Here is a 17,657-nt window from a genome sequence, read left to right as displayed (position 1 = left end):
CAGGCTGCGCAGGTCCTCCGGCAGGTCCGCCAGCCCCAGCGCGCCCAGCGGCGGCAGCTCGCCGGCGTCCAGCGCCCCGGCCCCCTCCAGATCCAGCTCCGACGGCTTCTTCTGCAACGCTGGTTTGGGGGCGGTGGGCCGAGGGGGCGGCTGCTTCTTCATCTCCCTGCCAGGAGGCAGCAGAAATCAACGTGGGGCAGCCTGGAGAGGACCCACCTCTGCTCGCGCTGGTCAGGGGTGTCCGTCTACCCCCTCGGGGACTGGAGCGGCCACAAAACCGCTCAAGCCCAGCTCAGCCCCACCTCCCTGCGTGGGGGGGACCATGCCATGCTGTGCCCCAAACAGTGCGAGCAGGGGCTTGGACCCCAACCCCAAGGCCAGCCTGGTGCTCCCTGGGGCCCAGGTCCCCTCGGGCCCATGGGATCCCGTCTCCGTCTGTGCCAGGCACCACCTACTTCTCCAAGATCTGCTGCCTGTTGGCTTCGGCAGCCTGGCAGGCCGCCCGGGCCTTCTCAAGCAGCTTGGCAGCTTTCCCCTCCAGGTCCGTGTAGAAGTCCTTCCCCTCCTGCGATTTCTTCATCAGGTCCTCATAGGCTTCGTATGAGGCCACCAAGGTCTGAACGGTGGTGTTCCACCTGAGGGGATGGGACACGGGGCTGAGCGGGGACAGAGGGCTGGCACGGAGYAATGCCTGACCAGGCATGTGGGTCACTGCCACCGGTGACCAGGGAACACCAGCACCCGCCTGGGAGGGACACCCGGTGCAGGAGAAGTACTAACATTCTGGTCCCCCAGCACTGGACCACGACAAGGGACAGACTAGAGAAGCCAGCAGTGACCCCACTCCCGTGCCAGGCAGCCTCACCCTGGGGGTGGGTGAGGGCTGTTCTCACACACCAAGACCCTGCCTGGGAACACCCTTCGCCCACCCGCTCACTCACTTGTGCTCCACCTCGGCCAGGGCCTTGCGCACAGCTGCATATTTGACATTGGCGTCCGTCAGGGCCTTCAGGACGTTTTCCTGGGCAGCCAGGTTCTGCTCCAGGTACACCTTGATCTGGTCATATTTCTTCAGCTGCTCCTCAAAGAGTTTCTGCCAAGAAAGAAGGATCTCAGGGACCATGGGTGCTTGATGCCACCACAGGACCAGGGTGAGGGCTGGGATGGAGCAGAGCTTTTCCCATTGCCCTGACCAGGATGTACTGCACAAGCAGGGGCTAGGAGGGRCTTTCACAAGTGCTGCAGGTGGCACTGGGCTCCAGGCTGAAGTCTCGGCTCTGTCTGGCCCTGCTGTTGCTCAGGACCTACCTTCATCTCGGAGCGGTCGGTGGTGACCAGCGACGTGGTGATATCGTCCTTCTGGATCATTTCGCGCAGCTGCTGCTCCAGGGATGCCCGCTGATCCCGCATCTCCTGCACCTTGGCCAGGATCCGCTTCAGGTTCTGCAGCACCTGCTTGTCATCTGAGGAGAYGGGCAGTACTGAGGGGCTGCGCTGGACCCTGCCAGCTCTCACGCGTGGTCCCCTGCCCGAGCCCGCTCACGGGACATGCCACAGCCACAGAGAGGGAATCACAGGCAGCAGGAGCCAGTCTGCGGCCTGCCCTGGGGCACCCAGCACCTGACAGCAGTGGTCAAGGCAAGTGTTCGCTGAGACCGTACCGGGTCTCTGCCATCCGTGCTGTCTCCTCCGTCCCCACACCAGGATCTCCAAGATTTTTTGTTTTCTCCAAAAAGAGGGACAAGCCCCCACCCCAGCCAGTGATGGACCATGCAGCAGGCTGATGCCACGATGGCTCTGTCTGAGCCTTGTTGTCCTGCACACAGACAGGGCACCTAGGGGAGCCCTGGGGAACCACTGCAGTGGACACGGATCTGCCCTCCGGCAGCCCACGAGCCTACGGCTGCAAGCGGAGCCAAGTGCCCCCTGCTCCCAGCACGGTACGGCACGGTGTGGCTCACCTTCGGTCAGCGAGGGCGAGGGCAGCGCGGCCCGGACCTGCTCCAGGGGCCCGCTGAGCAGGCGGAGGTTGCCGATGTGCAGGTTCATTGCTTTGTGCAGCTCCGTGTTGGTGAAGCTGGCCTTCTCGTGCACCTCCATGTACTTGGAGCACTCCTTGCTGACCTCAGCCAGCCCCGGGGACAGAGAAGACGCCTGCGGCGGTGGGCTCTTCCCAAGCAGCTCCTGCAGCTTCCGCTCTTCAGCCTCGTCCTCCTCAAGAAGATCTCTGATCTCCTTCAGGGAGGCCTCCACGTCAGTGAAGACCCCAGAGAGCACTGGGGGCAGAGACACAGAGGTGGATTTGCTGGCCAATGGCTGAACCAACACCTGCCACAAGCCCTTTGGGCCCATCTCACATGCCCCCATCTGCTCCAGCCTTGAAGCCAGGCCTTGTTGCAGCAGCCCATAGAGTAAATCCGGCCTGTGGGCCAGGGAGCACAGGCAGGCAAAGGTGTTGTGACCGGCATGCCACAAAGTCGGGCTCAGGGCCCGCTTGTGCTGAGGAGACCCAGCTCTGTGTGTGTCTGCCCTCCAGACGGCACCCAACCTGCTAGCTGCTGCAGATGCCCGCAGACTGCCAGCTGGCGGGGCTGGGCCAAGCACTCCCAGCACCCCCGCAGGTTCCCTTGCCCTCACCCTGCATGGACTGGACCAGGTTCTTGACAGTGTCCGGGCGCACACTCAGCGCGGCACACTTCTCCATCAGGATGGGGGGAATGTGGCTGTACATGTCCAGGTTGTCCACGGTCTCGGGGTCCAGCTGCATGGAGTCCATGAACTGGCTACAGGCAGAAAGAAGCCCCTGAGCGGTGGCAGAGCCTCCTCAGTTCACAAGGAGGCTCCCCAGGCTCCCCAGGTCCATGCAGCCCAAACGGCAGCCACCGCAGGGCAGAGCGCTGCTGCTGCTCCTCACCCCTGAGAGCTACCATGGCCAACAGCCCAAACCACCGCAAGAGGAATTTGAGGAATGGTCGCTGCGGCTGGGCCCCAGCTGGTGGAAAGGCCCAACCGCTCCCCAGCCAGCCCAGGCCCTGGACGTGTCCAGCACGAGGGCGGAGGAATGGCAGAGATCAGAGATGTCTGCGCTCCCCTTAGCGCCACGAAGGCTCCCGTGCTGGTAACGGGACACGGGTGGGAAAYCTGGCACGGGGGCAGGCAGGGTGCCCGCGTGCCAGGCTGCAGGAAGCACGGATCGCTGCCTCGTGCCGGGGCCCCTAGTAGGGAGGAAGGCACCTGGGCCCCGTTCAGGTACGGCTCACACTTACTCCAGCACTTCATTCTTGGCTTCGATCTTTGCCATCACATCCCTCAGCAGTTTTGCCTTCTCCTCACTACAACAGAGAAAAGAAAATCTTTTGGTGCTGGGAAGGTGCTTGGGAAGTCTCCTCTCACGAGTTACATGTGCTCTAAGCCCTACAGKAAGCAGCCAGAGCCTTGAAAGCCTTTGCTGGGCCTGGTGCATGTAGCCTTTTGGGACAGTGAGGGCAAAGCTGCTCTCCTCCAGGTGCCAGCAGACACACATTAGACAGGAGCTCGACGCAATGGCTAGCGGATACCCCACAGGTGTCCCACAAGGAGCCTCTGAGCTTGGCCTCACCTTAAGGCAAGCTGCTCTGTGACAAGCTCTCCCTGACCMCCTGCACCAGCCACCCCCAGGGGTGGCAATGGGGAAGCCGGAGATCCTCAGAGGGGATGTTCTGGGAGGTCGTTGGTCCTCCAGAAAAACTGATGAGGCTGCTTTGGCCCCCTTCAGCTCCCGTTGGCCTGCAGAAAGGCTGAGCTGGGACACAGTCTCTGTACTGAGACTGGTACCGGAGATCTGCTGTCCCCAGCTCCATGATTGCTGGGGCAGCCAGCCAGCTGGGTGCCCTGCTCTGGCCAGAGCTGTGCCCTCCCACCACGTGGCCCAGGACACACCTGTACAGTGAAGAYGCCTCATGGGCGGCCATGGGAACCAGCTTGGCAAATATATCAGGGCCAGTGACAGCCGGGTCCGTGGGGTTGACAGGGAGGGCTTTCACAAGCGGGGCACCTGGCGATCGAACACACAACACGCGCGCACAACACTCTCAAATCTCTTCAGGGGAGCTGATCTCCCCTCTGTGCCAAAGGCAGGTCCTCCTGCMCAACACCTTCACTCCTGGCAGGTCCCAGGGAGGGCAGGACATCACGGCACAAGACCCCACCAGCCCAACGGTTCCACTGCTCACTACCACATGCCCCTCTCCCACCAGGGACCACGGCTTTCGGGAGAGTGCACTGCCCGGGCTCACCTTTRACTGACTGCAGGGTGTCCAGGGCAGGCACAGCTTCGTGGTAGATAAAGTCATTGTCCTTCTTGGCTGAATTATACCTGGAAGCAAGAAGTGAACCTCCCACATTGGTGAGGAGCAGGCCCTGCCCYGAGCTTCCCAGCCTACTCCCAGTGGGGTCGGGCCCTGTCCCTCTTGGACTGGCTCAAGGGAGAGCAAAGAGCAATTCCCACAGCAGCCACATGTCCCAAAAGCCTCAGGCAGCAGCACATCAAGGGCACTGGGGATGTTGCCATGCCAAAGCTGTTCCCTCAGCTGCTCTGACCACGCAGATACCTCCGATCCCTGGAGAGAGGGGACAGCTACACCCAGGAATACCCTGTGCAGACTCACTTGCCACCAATCACGTCCATGGTGAATCTCAAGGCTTCTTGGACGGTTTCCGGCTGGCCCTAGAGAAGCGACAGAGTGAGTCAGCGCAGGCCAGGCAGTAGGTACTGCTGCCCAAGCGGCCAACCCCAGCCCTGGGTGCAGTGGTCACAGCCCAGGCACGTCCTGGGCGCCAGCAGCCTGCCAACCAGCAAGGGCTCGTGGTCTGCCGGCACAGAGAGCGGCTCCCAGCACTGCGCTCGGCTTCGCATCCAAAGCTTTGACCTTCACTGGAGCAGCTGTTGACATGGGGAACCCTGAGCTCCTGCTGAGGCAAGTGCTGCACCTTCTTCCCCAGCCACAGTGACATCCCCACAACGTCATTCCTACAATACCACATCGCTACCACCTGAGCCTGCCTGCTGCCCCCACTACCCAGGGCCAGTAAAGCCCTGGAGCTTTCAGCAAGACTTCAAGGAGAAAAGGTCAGCACAGGCTGTGCCAGTAAAGTGGCTGCAATTAATACAGAAACGGGTGCTCCCAGCGCTGCTCTGAGACACTGTGGCTTGAATTCTTCCCCCTTGTCCCTGTGAGCCAAACTGCACCTCCCTGGCCCCATGCCAAGGCCCACGCAGCAGACRACGTGGTCTCCCCCAGTGCTTGCAGAGGAATGCTGTACTAATGGGACCTCCAAGGTCTTGCACACCCAAGGGACTGTTGAGCAACAGGAGACCCACAGCCCGAGGGAAAGGAGCTGAGCCCCACTGCCCTGGGGGCTCAGGCAGCCTCCGGGGAGGAGACATGGAGGTTTCTATCGGTTCAAGCACTGGAGAGATTTAAATCAGGTTTTCCACGCCCCGGTGGGAGCGCTGCTGTCCCATGGAGCTACGGGATATGGGCAGCCCTCAGAGCGGCATCGGAAGGAAACACTCAATCGAGAATTTGAGGAGAGGGCAGTGAGCACAAACACAAGTGAGAGGTAACTTCTSCAGTGCCGAGCAAGGCATCAAGAGTCAGGAGAGACAGACACAAGGGACACCCTTGGGGACTGGTGCAGACTGCTCCCCACGCAGCTTCCAGGCCACATTATCCCAGTCCAATCTCTCCTTGTGTCCCGTATGCTCCAGACACTGCAGYTATAGGGCAGACACCCAAACATCTCCAGGAGCCCTGACTCTTCAGTGCCCCCTGGTTTCACGTGCAGACCCCACTGCAGCACCATCCTCTGTATCCAGAGCACCACAGAGTTGACACCAAGGGCTCTGTGGGGGGTTTAGCAGCAAGACAAAGCTGAGCACTGYAGCCACAGAGCCCTTCTGGAGCTGCTCAAGTGCTCTCAGACAATTTTAAAAATACCTTAAGGAAGAGGTTGTGCCTGCCTCAGAGCAGCACAGTTGAGCATGCCCTACCCGCAGGCCTCTGCTCCTCCTGTCACATCAGCCCCTCACCCCAGAGACCCCGGACTGGCCTCCTCTATCATCTCTTTTGACAAAACCACCACTGCCAGCTCCCTAGGGTACGATGATCTTGGGGCAACATGGCTCTGCACCAAGACTGCCAGCAGCCTCAGTGCTCTTCCCTGGGTACCACTCCTAGAGCGGGGATGTGAGAGAGCTGTGCCCGAGGGCAGCTGCCAGAGTCAGTAACRGACTGAAGGGTTTTTAAAGCCAGGCCCCACTACCTGGTAGGGAAGCAATATACCTTTGCCAGTTTGATAGCTTCATTGAGCTTATCCAGAGCACTCTGGAAGTAGATGACCTGCAGAGAGAACAGAGATTAAGTCAAAGTTCTTTAGGGATGTGGGAGCTGGCACTGAAACTGGTGCCCTTGCTTTGTGCAGGAACGTTGCCAGCCAGCCCCTGAGGACTGCAGCTCCGCTCAGTACAACGGGGCCTGCTKAGGTGGCCCAGGCAAATGGCACTTCCAAGCAAGCCCCAGTAGGGAACTGGCCCTCAGGATAGTCAAGAACTTGGAGAAAGGGACCGGGCAAGCACGAACAGAGCTGCTTTGAAGTGGTGAGATATAGGTGCTGCAGCTCAGCTCCAACCCTGCGGCTGGCAGTGCCGGGTGAGCCTAGCAACTTCATTCCCCCATGGGAGCTGCATGGGAAATGGCAGCCCAGCAACAGAATCACAGAATCAGGAAGGTTGGAAGGGACCTCTGGAGATCATCTAGTCCAACCTCCCTGCTCAGCAGGGTCACCTAGAGCATGTGTGCTCCCCAATTGCGAGGACTGGTAACTAGTAGGTGCCGATTTCCTAATTCCACCAGAGCCAGCACCAAACTGCTGGCAGTTCAGGAGATGCGTATCCGTTGGCTGTCTGCACACACAGTGTTGTGCCCCAGAGAMACTGTGCTCCATCCATAAACACTCCCAAGAGGCAGGACACCACTAACACCACGGTCCTATAAACATTTCCAGGACTGAGGACACCCAAGGTCACTAGCACGACAAYCTCTCCCAGGATTCAATTCTCCCAGGGCAGGGCCTCGATCCAGAGCCCAGACTAGACTGGACGAGTCAACACGGTTCTGCTTACCCTTTCCCCAAATTTCTGCTGCTCCTCGGCCTGTTTTCCCATGTGCAACTGCAACAAAACACGCATCAGCAACATCAGAACTTCTTATCTAGRAGGAGATCTTTGGAAAAGGCAGTAAAACTCCACAGAACAGCCAGAGCCTGCTTGTCAGCTGTATCGTGGTGAGACGCCACGGTGGGGGCGAGTAGCCCAAGCTGTCAGCCAGGGTGGGAGGCAAGGGCAGGTCCTGGTCACAGCCGAGCAGCACCCCAACACAGAGCCTGTTCTCTCCACTTACATGGGCCACAGCAGCAAAATAGTAGATCTTCATCTGAACCAACTTCTTCCAGTCTTTCTGGATCTTTCCCAGCAGTGAAGCAGTTTCTGAGTTTTCCAAAGCCCGGCAGGCCTCTTTGTAGTAATCTACAACCTACGACAGAGACATAGAGGAATTGCCAGGGTTCCTTGGTGTTTGGAAGCCCYAGAGAAAGCCTGATCCCAGTTCAAATCAAGAGCAGCGAGGCAAAGGAGGATTCCCTGGCAATAGTATTTGCGTCCAAGGCTTCAGGTCACCCAGTTTTCACAAAACCATTGCCAGATACTCCTGTCGATGAATTTTGAATCAGAACCAGGGAATACTTACATCACTGTGCTGAACCTGCCCCACATGGTGGGTTTAAAATGTGTGTTCTTCACGGAAATTCAAAAGCCGGAGCAAACCTAAAGCACAGGCTATGTAAGGAGGATCTCAGGCAGGCACAGCTTCAGGACTGCTATTAGCACAGTCCCTTGGGAGGGCTGAGCTTGAGGACCTCATCTGAACTAGGCCACAGACAAAGACTCTACTGTCTTTGCAACGCTTTCCTTTTTTCAGGAGCTCGTAGTTTGGTTCAGAGTGTGAGGAGACAGGGGCACCCTCATACTGCTGTTTAACTGGACTGACACAGCAGCGCTGCTGCGGTGCAGGGTTTGCACTCCCTGCCAAGCTCCCAAACCCGGGCGTCACTCCCGCACGCAGCAGGAACGGGCTCTTTCGGTAACAGGCAGTGTTCACGCAGCAGCAGCGAGAGGTTGGCGCAGCAGAGATTTATCCAGCAGCTCACCTGGGCRCTGATCCGGGCCACAAGGAAACTCTTCCTGTTGTCCAGCATGGACTTCTCCAGGAGACACTCCTGCGCCTGCCCCTGCCAGAGAGAGAGRAATTTTTCGCCTCCCCCACATCCACTTCCCCCGGGAAACCCCTCCTGTACCCAGCCTAGGCCTAGACCTCTGGCAGCATTCACCAGTTGTGGCCGCTTTYTTGAGAAGCTATGGGGCTTGGGAGAGAGCCACTGCCCCATGCCTACAGCAGCCTGGACTCCAGCAGACAAMAGCCCACGTGTGACACCAGGGCCAGACAGCCCTTGCTCCATGAGTAGCTTGGACAGGTAGCACAGCTCCTGGGAAYGGGCACAGCCACGCAAAGGCAGCCCTTGACTGCAGGGCACCCTCCAAGACGGGGCAAAAACGGTAAAGGAAGGTCAAAGGGAAATGACTCTTATTTGACCACTTCCAGCTCCTGCCCAAGCCTTCTTCTCAGGAACGGCCACACTTCATTCCCCCKATCCAGACTCCTTTGCTTGCCCTTGCCACAGGCCTGCAAAGCTTCATGTCCACCTCCAAGCAGCTAGACTCCAATTTCAGTCAGTGAGGAACACCAAGTCCTAAATATGTCTCCTCTCCCATTCAGGTATCAGCTGTCCCTGAGGTATGCAAGGAGCCATCCCAGCATGACCAGTGCCCCAGCAGAGACAGAGCCCACTCCCTACCAGCATGAGGTTGATGTTGAGGTTGAGGATCTGATGACTCATGTCTACGCTGTAGGAGTGRGTGAAGTGATCCCTCAGGTATGTAAAAGCCCCAGCAGCACACTGGAAATGGGTGCACGAAACCTTCATGCCCTGAGTGGACAGAAGAACACGTTAGGACTGCACAGGCCACTTGCACACAAGCCAAGCAGCAGGCTTGTGCCCACCGCTGCCGAAAGCTTGGAGGTGGGTCCTGGGGCCTCTCAGGGTTGGTTTGAATCTAGAAAGCTCTGGATAGCTTGGTGCTTTCTCTAGSCTGCACACATCTGCAGCTGTGCCCAGACACTGTCCATGAGGAGCTACAGTATGTGAACGCTGTGCCAGATCTCTCTCCTCCTGGTCCTAAGTGGTGAGAGTGGGAGGAAGATCATGAGCAACAGCCTCTCATGACATTCTACATCAATACTTAAATCACAGTAGACACTCAGAGCTGGTCTCTGACAGAGAGGTTTGTAATTACACATTACAAAGAAGAAACTCTTAGTGCTCTCAGCTTGCAGCTATTAACTGCAAGGGAGAGAAGTCATCCAAGGAAGACAAGAAGGGCATTTTAGGCTCGTTACCTCCTCGGACACCCTCTTGTCCATGGCGCCCAGCATGGAGTGCAGCGCACCTGCGGAAACAGGAACAGAGTTGAGCTCATGCCCAMCACCGCCCTCCGACCAGTCCAAAGCATGGTGTTGAAGCCCCTCTGCCAGTCYGCGGCTCCTATGACCAAGAGTGGACATCTTGTACAGGTAGAGCTTAAATCACTTAGGAYTTCCAGAGACACCAACCATCTCCCAGCGAGGGGCAGGCGCTGTGGAATGGGGCTGCAGCAGTGCAGGCCACTGCAGAGCAGCTTAGAACAAAACCAAGAGGCTGGTACTCGCCAAAGGTGCCAACCTGGCCACAGACACCCCGGCAGAACCTGCTCTCGCACAAAGCCCCCAGGGTGCTGGGAACTGCAGCACTCATGACGTCCATCTCACATGGCACCCGTGCGCCACAGCACCTTGCAGAAAGGCTGCACACACAAGTCATCCGACACATCAACACAYAAAAGCTGCAGACAAACCCTCAGTACTGAAGAGCAAACATCCAACACCCCCTGGTTTAACGGGCGGGTTTCTACCAACTTCAGGGAGCTGGCCCTGGCACCGTGCTGGCCCACGCTGTCTCTGGCTGCCCAGCGTATGGCCCTGTGCTGTGCAGGGTTTAAGCTAATCAACTTTGCTCCACACATTTTCAACTGAGAGAGCAGTCAGCTCCTCAGCTGCAGCAAAAGGCATAGCTTCAATCCCATGGAGGGAGACATCTTCAGCTGCACTAACAGTGTCTGGGACCGAGTGTGGACTTGTTTTGGGACCTACCAAAAAAAAAAAAAAAAAACAAAAAAACACCTGCTCCGAGGTGTCAGAGGCTAGAGAGCACTGGGGCACAAGCATTAYGTTTGCTGTTCTCACACCCACCACTGACGTTTGGGCAAGCAGGACGCTGGGAGAGATGGCCACAGCCTGACCCAGGCAGAGACAAGGGCATCCCTCGTGCCCAGCCACACGCAGACCAACAGGGCAGCTGGCCTCCCAGAACCTTACCCAGGTTGTAGAGGATGCACGCCTGCTCATACTTGATGTCCTCGTGAGTCACCGTCTTACCCGAAAAGATCTCAGTCCTGTAAGGAAAGACACCCGGTTGCCAGCTATAGATGGAGTTAGCAGCGTTCCTATACATGGGCTACGTGCCAGGGAAGGAGCATTTTGGGAGAGCTCTGGAGAAGGGGGACAGGGCCAGAGCATTCAGAGTTACTGCACTGTGGCAGTATGGGCCCAGTCCTCACCTGGGAGCCCCATCAGCAAGGCAGGGTTTGCCAAGGAAGGTTTTGGCTTCACGTGCGTCTCTTAAAGGACTCCTTGGCAGTCCGAATTTCTCCCTCCAGCCTGACATTGCTGTGTGCAGACCTGGCAGGACTCTGCATCTCCATGCAGCAGGCTCCCCACAGGCTTTGTACACGCACAGAAACCCCATTTACACACATCCGAGCCACTCTGCCGTGCGGGGGGGACCACAGCACCCTCACCTTGCATGGTGACACTGCCCTGGCTCGGTCTTGCATCGCCTCAGAGCCAGCCACTGCCTCGTGTTGCCCTAGGGTTCAGCTTAGACTTCCCACCCCAACCTCCAGGGTAGGATGCCGCTTCCCTAAAGGGTCCCGTTACCAKGACATCCTTGTGCCAGTCAGCCAGCTGCATTTCAGCAGCAGGGAAATCTGCCACTGGCCAAAAAGCACCATTAAAAACAAACAAAATCCCCCAAAACAAAAACACCTCATCAGTTATTACACTGCTCTCAAACGGTTTCCTAGAGGCAGATTCTCCCCACCAGCCTCCAGGCCCGAGGGGCGCAGACCTGGCCGCTCTTGTCACAGACACATGGGGCATTCTGCACAGCAGAGTCAGCTCTCCCCAAACAGGTTTTTGAAACAGATTAAGGGAAAYATGTGGAGCAGGGACAGAATGTATCAGCTCCCGGGAAGGACATGCAAGGTGAAGCAGGAGAAGTTGGTCCGGTTTGGGCCAGCTTCCTCATTTCAGCAGCAGGCTGASGATGGGGAAGCTCTGACAGCTGGTGGCACAGAGCAGTTTCCCAGTGGGAAGGGGAGGATGGAGAATGCAGCAGGAACAAGCCGCAGGCCAAGAGCGGCTACAGGGACCTGAACGGGCAGGTAAACGAGCACATAGGGACGAGGCACCTGCCTCAGCTCCCTGCAAGGCACTATGGCCAGCGGGCAAGCAGCAGACTGGCCCACCAGCCCACCTCCTAGGGGGCTGCGAGGAAGGGAATGGCAAGACAGGACTCCCCGAGGGCCTGCCGCAGGCCCACAGCCGAGAGGGAAGAGGCCCTCTCCGCCCCAGACCACTGCTGTCCTCACCACGCGATGGGAACTGCAGCCTCCTGCTCGGCGCCCATGGGGATCCGGCTCTGCAGGTAATGGAGCTGGCCAAAGTACTTCCTCAGCGTGCTGCAGCCTTCAAAGTCCCTGGGCACGTTCACGGCACTCTGCAGGAGCAGGAGAAGAATAATCAAGCCCAGGGACAAGATCAACACTTACAGGTCGCTCTCCAGGCCAGGCAGTGCAGTGCCTAGCACTCAGCCAGCCTGCAGCGAGGTCTCCAGGCAGGAGCAGGCGCCTCCTTGGAGGCTACCACTGCCTCTGCCCAACTGCACTAAGCAGTTCCTTCCACCTAACCCGGGACTCGCATTCAAGGGAAAGAAAAGCCACATTCAGRGAAGCAGATGAGGAACGGGATCTCYGATTCTAGAAGAAAGCTCCCATGACTGCCAATCCACAGGCCTGTCGGGGCAGAGATGGATTACAGTCTTCCTAGCCCTGCACAGCCCGTTGAAAGGGAAATATAGGGCTGCCCCATTAGTACCTGCCTGAGCATAAAGCCCTCTCCGACTGCCGGGCAAACAGCTCTGTCTCACCGCTGTGCGTACTTCTCACCGTCACGTCTTCCCTGGAGGCTTTCCAAGGCCAAGAGCTCTTGCACAGAGGAGCCCTAACACTTAACCTCCGCGCACACCTTGAGAAGCCTGAATCAGCTCCAGGAATCCACGGGACAACTCGGCTGCTGAAAACCCTGTCCTCAGGCCACTGGTGTGATGCTGAGGAATGGGAGCAGCTACCACGGTGCTCCAGCATAGCTCTCATCAACAGGAGCCAGCAGACGCGCCCGCAGCACCGGAGAGCACCTGCATCCCCCCTCGCTGCTCCAGAAGCGGCTACCAGCAGCTTCCCYGGTTCAGATGTCTCAGATCTTGCCAAGTGGGCTCTGTCCCGAATCGCTTGCAGTCCAGGCGAGAACGGGCACAGGGCCCTGTGCAGGCAGCGCCACGCTTACCTGCCGGAGCACCTCCAGCTTCCGTAGCTCCTCGTTGTAGTTCTCYGGGTTCTCCCCATAGTTCTTCAGGACAAACTGGAGGGAGAGAGAGTGGTGAGAGCCTGGCTCCATTGAACAGCATTACCAAGAGCCGTCTTCCCAGTCCCAAACTAAAACCACAGTCAGAGGCTCTCCAAGGACGATCAGGAGAAGTCCCTGTAGCAGGTCCGGTAGATGCTTTCCCACGTATGTGTCTAGGCTGGCAGAGATACACTGCCCAGGGATGGCACATGCAGCTCCACACCAGCTCCCCCAGTTCCTTGTGCCCTAGGCAACTGACTGGCAGGAGTGGGGAAATCACAGGGGTCCCCAGGTTCAAAGTTGTTTTTTTAGAAGAAAGAGTCACTATGGGCACCAGCCTGGTCTCCACMGAGCCGGACGGAGAGCTGAGGACAGCGTTAAGGAGCCTGACAGCATGGCTGGCTCAGGGCAGTGAAGGCACTTTGCAGAGAGAGAGCAGACRAGCCTGTGATGGACATGCTGTGCAGGACGTAACACACCATCCTACAGGATGCCAGGGGAAGACACGAAGCTACGGCCAACATGGGAACCACGCTGACTCCTCTGGGAGAGGATGAGGAGAGAGGGGCCTCCGAGGGGAAGGAGCAGCTGAACAGCTCGCACCAAACAAGCTGCCTGGCAAGCAGCACACTGGCCCAGGAGCCAGGAGCTCTCCAAAGGTTGTATTTGTTATCAAACATCTCCTAGAAGGCAAAGCTTGTGCAAGAAGGTTTCTGCTACCCTGGCTGGAGGATGGTCAGTAGAGGTCAGAGCCTCCAGACTGCATGGATCAGGGTTTGGTCCAGAAACACGGCCACTACCTCATGCACATGGGATGAGGTGGGCTCTGGCATGGAAATCAGCCACCAGCACATGCTTGGAAGAGTGTCGGTGCATGGGACTGGTTGTAGCAAGACCAAAGGGACGGAGCAAGGCCATAGCATACACACATCTTGTGGCAGCGGTGTAAAAAAGATGTCCTGAATGAAGAGCACCAGCCTTGCCCCAACCCGCCCTCTGCCATGCTGCCTGAAGCCTCTCGGGAAACGTGAGGCCGAAGCCCTGCGCGAGAAGCACCGATCCGTCACGTGCTATGAGCTGACGGGGACTCCGGAGCTGTGGTGYAAAAGCTCATTTGTTTAAATGAACAAAACCTGAAGCAGTTGTATGGTCCTGAGAGGTCACTAGCAAACAGGATAGACCTAATTTGAGGCTTGACCACAAAAAGTCATTCTGGATTCATGTCTCGCACCCGTCTGTGCCTGTCTTGCTTGGATTAAAGAAAAGCCCATTGCCGATCACCAGAGGCTGAATATCAAGCCRGCAGGTAGCCAGGAATAAGGCTTATCACGCTGAAGCCTAAAAGCAAAGGAAAATGAAAGAGGGTAGCATGTGCCTACTTGTAAAAGCACAGCGCGTAGGGCCCCCCACGGGAGCATCGGCAGGAAAACTACGGAGGAGGTGGAGCCAGGGCTAGGACAAAACACTCATTAAAAAATAAAACTATTCCAGCATCTCTGAGCAAAGTGCTCAGCTCCACGTGGTAACGAGCTACATCTCCCCACCACCGCGCGAGGCGGCGTTATCCCCGTTTCCAGCTGCGGGAAGGGAGCTGACGCTGCCCAAAGCTGACTTCAGYGGGGCAGCCGGGCCCGGAGCTCGCAGCCGAAGCCCCGCGTGGCGTCACGTGGGCCGCGTTTCCTACGCGCGTGAGGAAGGGCAAACACCACGAGGCAGCTTCTCTCATCTGCGTCCCCACGCAAGCTGGGGGCACAGAGCTCCCCAAGCCTGTCTCCAACAAGAGTTTTGTCATCCCCSGATGAAGGTGCTTTCGATGAGCTTAGCGCTTGCAGGCGGAAGGCAGCTTGTGCTGCTTTACCCAGTGCCTAAACCCTGCAAGCAACCGAACAGAAACGTACCCAACTTTCCCAGCTCTGCCGGCAAGGGGGGAGACTCAGAAATCAGCAGCCCCGCTCTGCCCCCCATCAGGCAGACRCCGAGGGTTTGATTTGCTCCCAGTGACCATCAGATTAAGGAAATTCAGGAGAATATGAAGGACTGCCAGCAGCCTGCTCCAGCCTAACGCAGTTCAGGGCTCRAGAGGAGAGGAAACTTTTCTCTCCTCCCTCACCTTCTCTGCACCTCACCTCGAGGAGCACAAGCAGCAGCACAGCAGATTTTTTATTCATCATCACTTTAGCTCTCACAAGCCAGCAAAACAGCTTTCTGGGCTGTCAACACAGCACAGAGGTACTTAGCTCAAACGGCAGCCCGGAAGCCTGCTCTTCAAAATGGATTTAAACCTGCTGCCATGTAAAAAGCATCTCTTTATTAAGGTGCAGTTCAAAGCGACCCCCCCCAACCTACACGTCGGTCGCCCTCTCCTTCCTATCGGCTCCCCCCCACCGAGTGGCTCCAGGCCGCCGCGCGAGCCTGCGCCRGTTCCTCCAGCTTTCCCAAGCCAAGGGGAACAGCGAGCCCACACCCGGCTGAGCCGCCGCACCTCGTCCCAGCCTGCGAGGCATGACTCAGCTCCGAGCCGCAGCGGCCGCCGGCCGGGAAGGCGGCCGCTCCCCGGCTCGCTCCCGCGGCGCCGGCCTCCCCGCGCAGGTTCAGCGGGGCGCCGGCCCGCCTCTGCCGCGGCACCGCAAACACGGGACACGCATCCCACCAACACGGGATAAAGCCGCTGCCTTTCGCCTGAGTTAGTCCGTTTGCGAATTGTGATTTTCATCCATAGGTGGCACTCCAAAACACTAGCGATAAGCGGAGCTTTTTGTTTATAGCTGTGTAATTAAGCACTTAATCTCCCTTCATTTTATAAAAACAAATCAAAAGACAGAAGGGCAGCATCCCCCGCCAAGACAGCTCGCACGTGCTACAGGAGCGGGAATACGCTCACTGTAGTGTAACACTTATCAGTTGGAAATCTCAAGGAAYGGCAAGAATCTTCTTCTACAGCAGCAAACATTACAGGGCCTAAAAAAATACCAAGGGGGAACAGAGCTCCTGAGGCACACAGATGAGCTCCAGTACGGAAGTTCAAAGTGAGGGAGGATCCCAGCTTCCCCAAAAGCTGGAGCAATAAGCAAAGGGCAGGGTTCAAGCCCCCATACCCTGCCTTGCTTTTAAGCAGCTTTTTCTTCTACTTGTTGCTCTGAGCAGCAAGGGAGACGGTTACACAGACCAAACACAAAGTCTCCCAGAACGGCGAGAGACACCTGCCAATCTTTCRCTCGAGGTGGGCATCGCTCTTCCGCTTTATATTACTCCTTCGTGGGAAACGTCTAACACTAGACCCAGGCTGAGCAGTTTAGGCCTGTCCTACCRCCTTAGGGCGGTCGCCTTCAACACGCACGTTTGTTTCGGTCTCTTTCTGAGTGGCAAAACCAGGCCTCCAGCTCCAAACCCTCCCTGATCTACGAGGCCACGCACGCTGTGCCCTTTTCACAACGGCCTAATCTTTTGGCTTGCCTGCTKTCTGTCCAACTCTGGCTGCAAAGGCCCTTGGCCAACAGTAGYCTTTAGGAATTAAGGAGTCTGTCCAGCTTCCCCTAAAAACCGAGACCTGCTGAAGACAAACCTCTTCGGACACAGCCTTTCGGAGGCAATACCTCGCGATCCTAGGGCAGCTCCCTTTGAAGGTCACTGTGGTGGCTCCACATTAGACTCTTAACTTCCCTCTGACAATGCCTTGAAGTGATCAGGGCTTTTAAGCAACTGCTGCTGAAAAAAAATCAAACTAAATAATGCTCCACACACAACAGGCTGCTAAGAATGGGAGAACTATATCACTCTTCCTTATTTTTCCCCCTTTTCTTTCTTCTTCTACAAAAATCCACAGGAACTGAATGAAATGGGAAGCCAGAGAAGAGGCACACGTTGTAAAGGACACGACTTCTGAACTCAGACMTGAATTTTTTAGCACCACCAGATTGCAAATAACTGCTGCCAAAAAGCAGGGCCAGAGGAGTCCCAAACCGCCCTCGGGGCCGCAGCAAGCGCCCGCGGAGGGGGAGGCCGGTCACGCAGCAGGTCTCCGGCGGAAGAGAGGATGTGGCGTTCGGAGCCTGGAGCCGGCACAGTCACATGCTGTGGGGACAGACTTGCCAACTCACTCTGCCGGGCATCGCTCGCCCCCGAGGCCGGTCGCGCTCCAAACTCTGCCCCTCAGCCCGGGGCAGGCGCCCGCGAGCACGGCACTACCAGGGACGCCCACTGACCGCGGGGGAAGGCCCCGCAGCGGCCAGGAGCTAGGGAGCAGCGCGTCCCAAGCAGGCTGGCAGCAAAACGGCCGGAGGCCGCCACGCACCGCTGCCCCCGCGCTCGTGGCCTCGCTCCAGCCCCTCCGCGCACGCTAGGGCCCCGATGGGATGGCGTACGGCAGGGGACCTGGCCGGCCCGGCGCAACCCACCCGTCCTGCCGGCTCTCCGGGCCACGCTCCCCCACCCCAATCCCTTCTCCATCCCACACGGGAGTCCCCAGCCCCCCTGGGCCCTGACTGGGGCCTCGCAGCTCTTCCCCCTACCCCCCAGGGGTAACCCTCAGCCCCCCACTGCCTCCTGCAGCCCCAAACACACCCCTCTTCTCCCCAGCGTGAGACACTGCCCCCCAGCGTGAGAGGCTCTGCCCCACACACTCCCATGGCACCCCAAACACATCCCTGCTCCGACCCTCCATATACTCCCCCAAACACCCCCAGACTTCCCACACACACCATGGAAAAACTCAAACCACCCCAAACA

General features: G+C 57.9%; 1 protein-coding gene across 1 annotated transcript in view; it reads right to left on the bottom strand.

Moving 5' to 3' along the window:
• Positions 1–12,983, bottom strand: part of PTPN23 (protein tyrosine phosphatase non-receptor type 23) — a 17,141-nt gene extending 4,158 nt beyond the window's left edge. Inside the window, exons 1-19 of the mRNA XM_085317799.1 lie at positions 12,873–12,983; positions 11,900–12,027; positions 10,566–10,642; positions 9,552–9,601; positions 8,950–9,081; positions 8,245–8,325; positions 7,440–7,571; positions 7,163–7,210; positions 6,324–6,380; positions 4,647–4,705; positions 4,275–4,354; positions 3,919–4,033; positions 3,267–3,332; positions 2,638–2,783; positions 1,962–2,276; positions 1,309–1,463; positions 942–1,093; positions 456–635; positions 1–166 (exon numbers count right to left, since the gene is read on the bottom strand). Of these exons, the coding sequence (XP_085173925.1) occupies positions 1–166; positions 456–635; positions 942–1,093; positions 1,309–1,463; positions 1,962–2,276; positions 2,638–2,783; positions 3,267–3,332; positions 3,919–4,033; positions 4,275–4,354; positions 4,647–4,705; positions 6,324–6,380; positions 7,163–7,210; positions 7,440–7,571; positions 8,245–8,325; positions 8,950–9,081; positions 9,552–9,601; positions 10,566–10,642; positions 11,900–12,027; positions 12,873–12,983 (2,250 nt within the window). The remainder of the gene's footprint in view (positions 167–455; positions 636–941; positions 1,094–1,308; positions 1,464–1,961; positions 2,277–2,637; positions 2,784–3,266; positions 3,333–3,918; positions 4,034–4,274; positions 4,355–4,646; positions 4,706–6,323; positions 6,381–7,162; positions 7,211–7,439; positions 7,572–8,244; positions 8,326–8,949; positions 9,082–9,551; positions 9,602–10,565; positions 10,643–11,899; positions 12,028–12,872) is intronic.
• Between the last annotated feature and the right edge of the window lie 4,674 nt (positions 12,984–17,657).

Source organism: Rhea americana, unplaced genomic scaffold (genome assembly GCF_003343005.1).
Source record: "Rhea americana isolate MKP2758 unplaced genomic scaffold, rheAme1 scaffold_508, whole genome shotgun sequence".
Lineage (NCBI taxonomy): Eukaryota > Metazoa > Chordata > Aves > Rheiformes > Rheidae > Rhea > Rhea americana.
The sequence above is the reverse complement of the archived record's forward strand: the minus strand, read 5'-3'. Positions and strand labels throughout refer to the sequence as shown.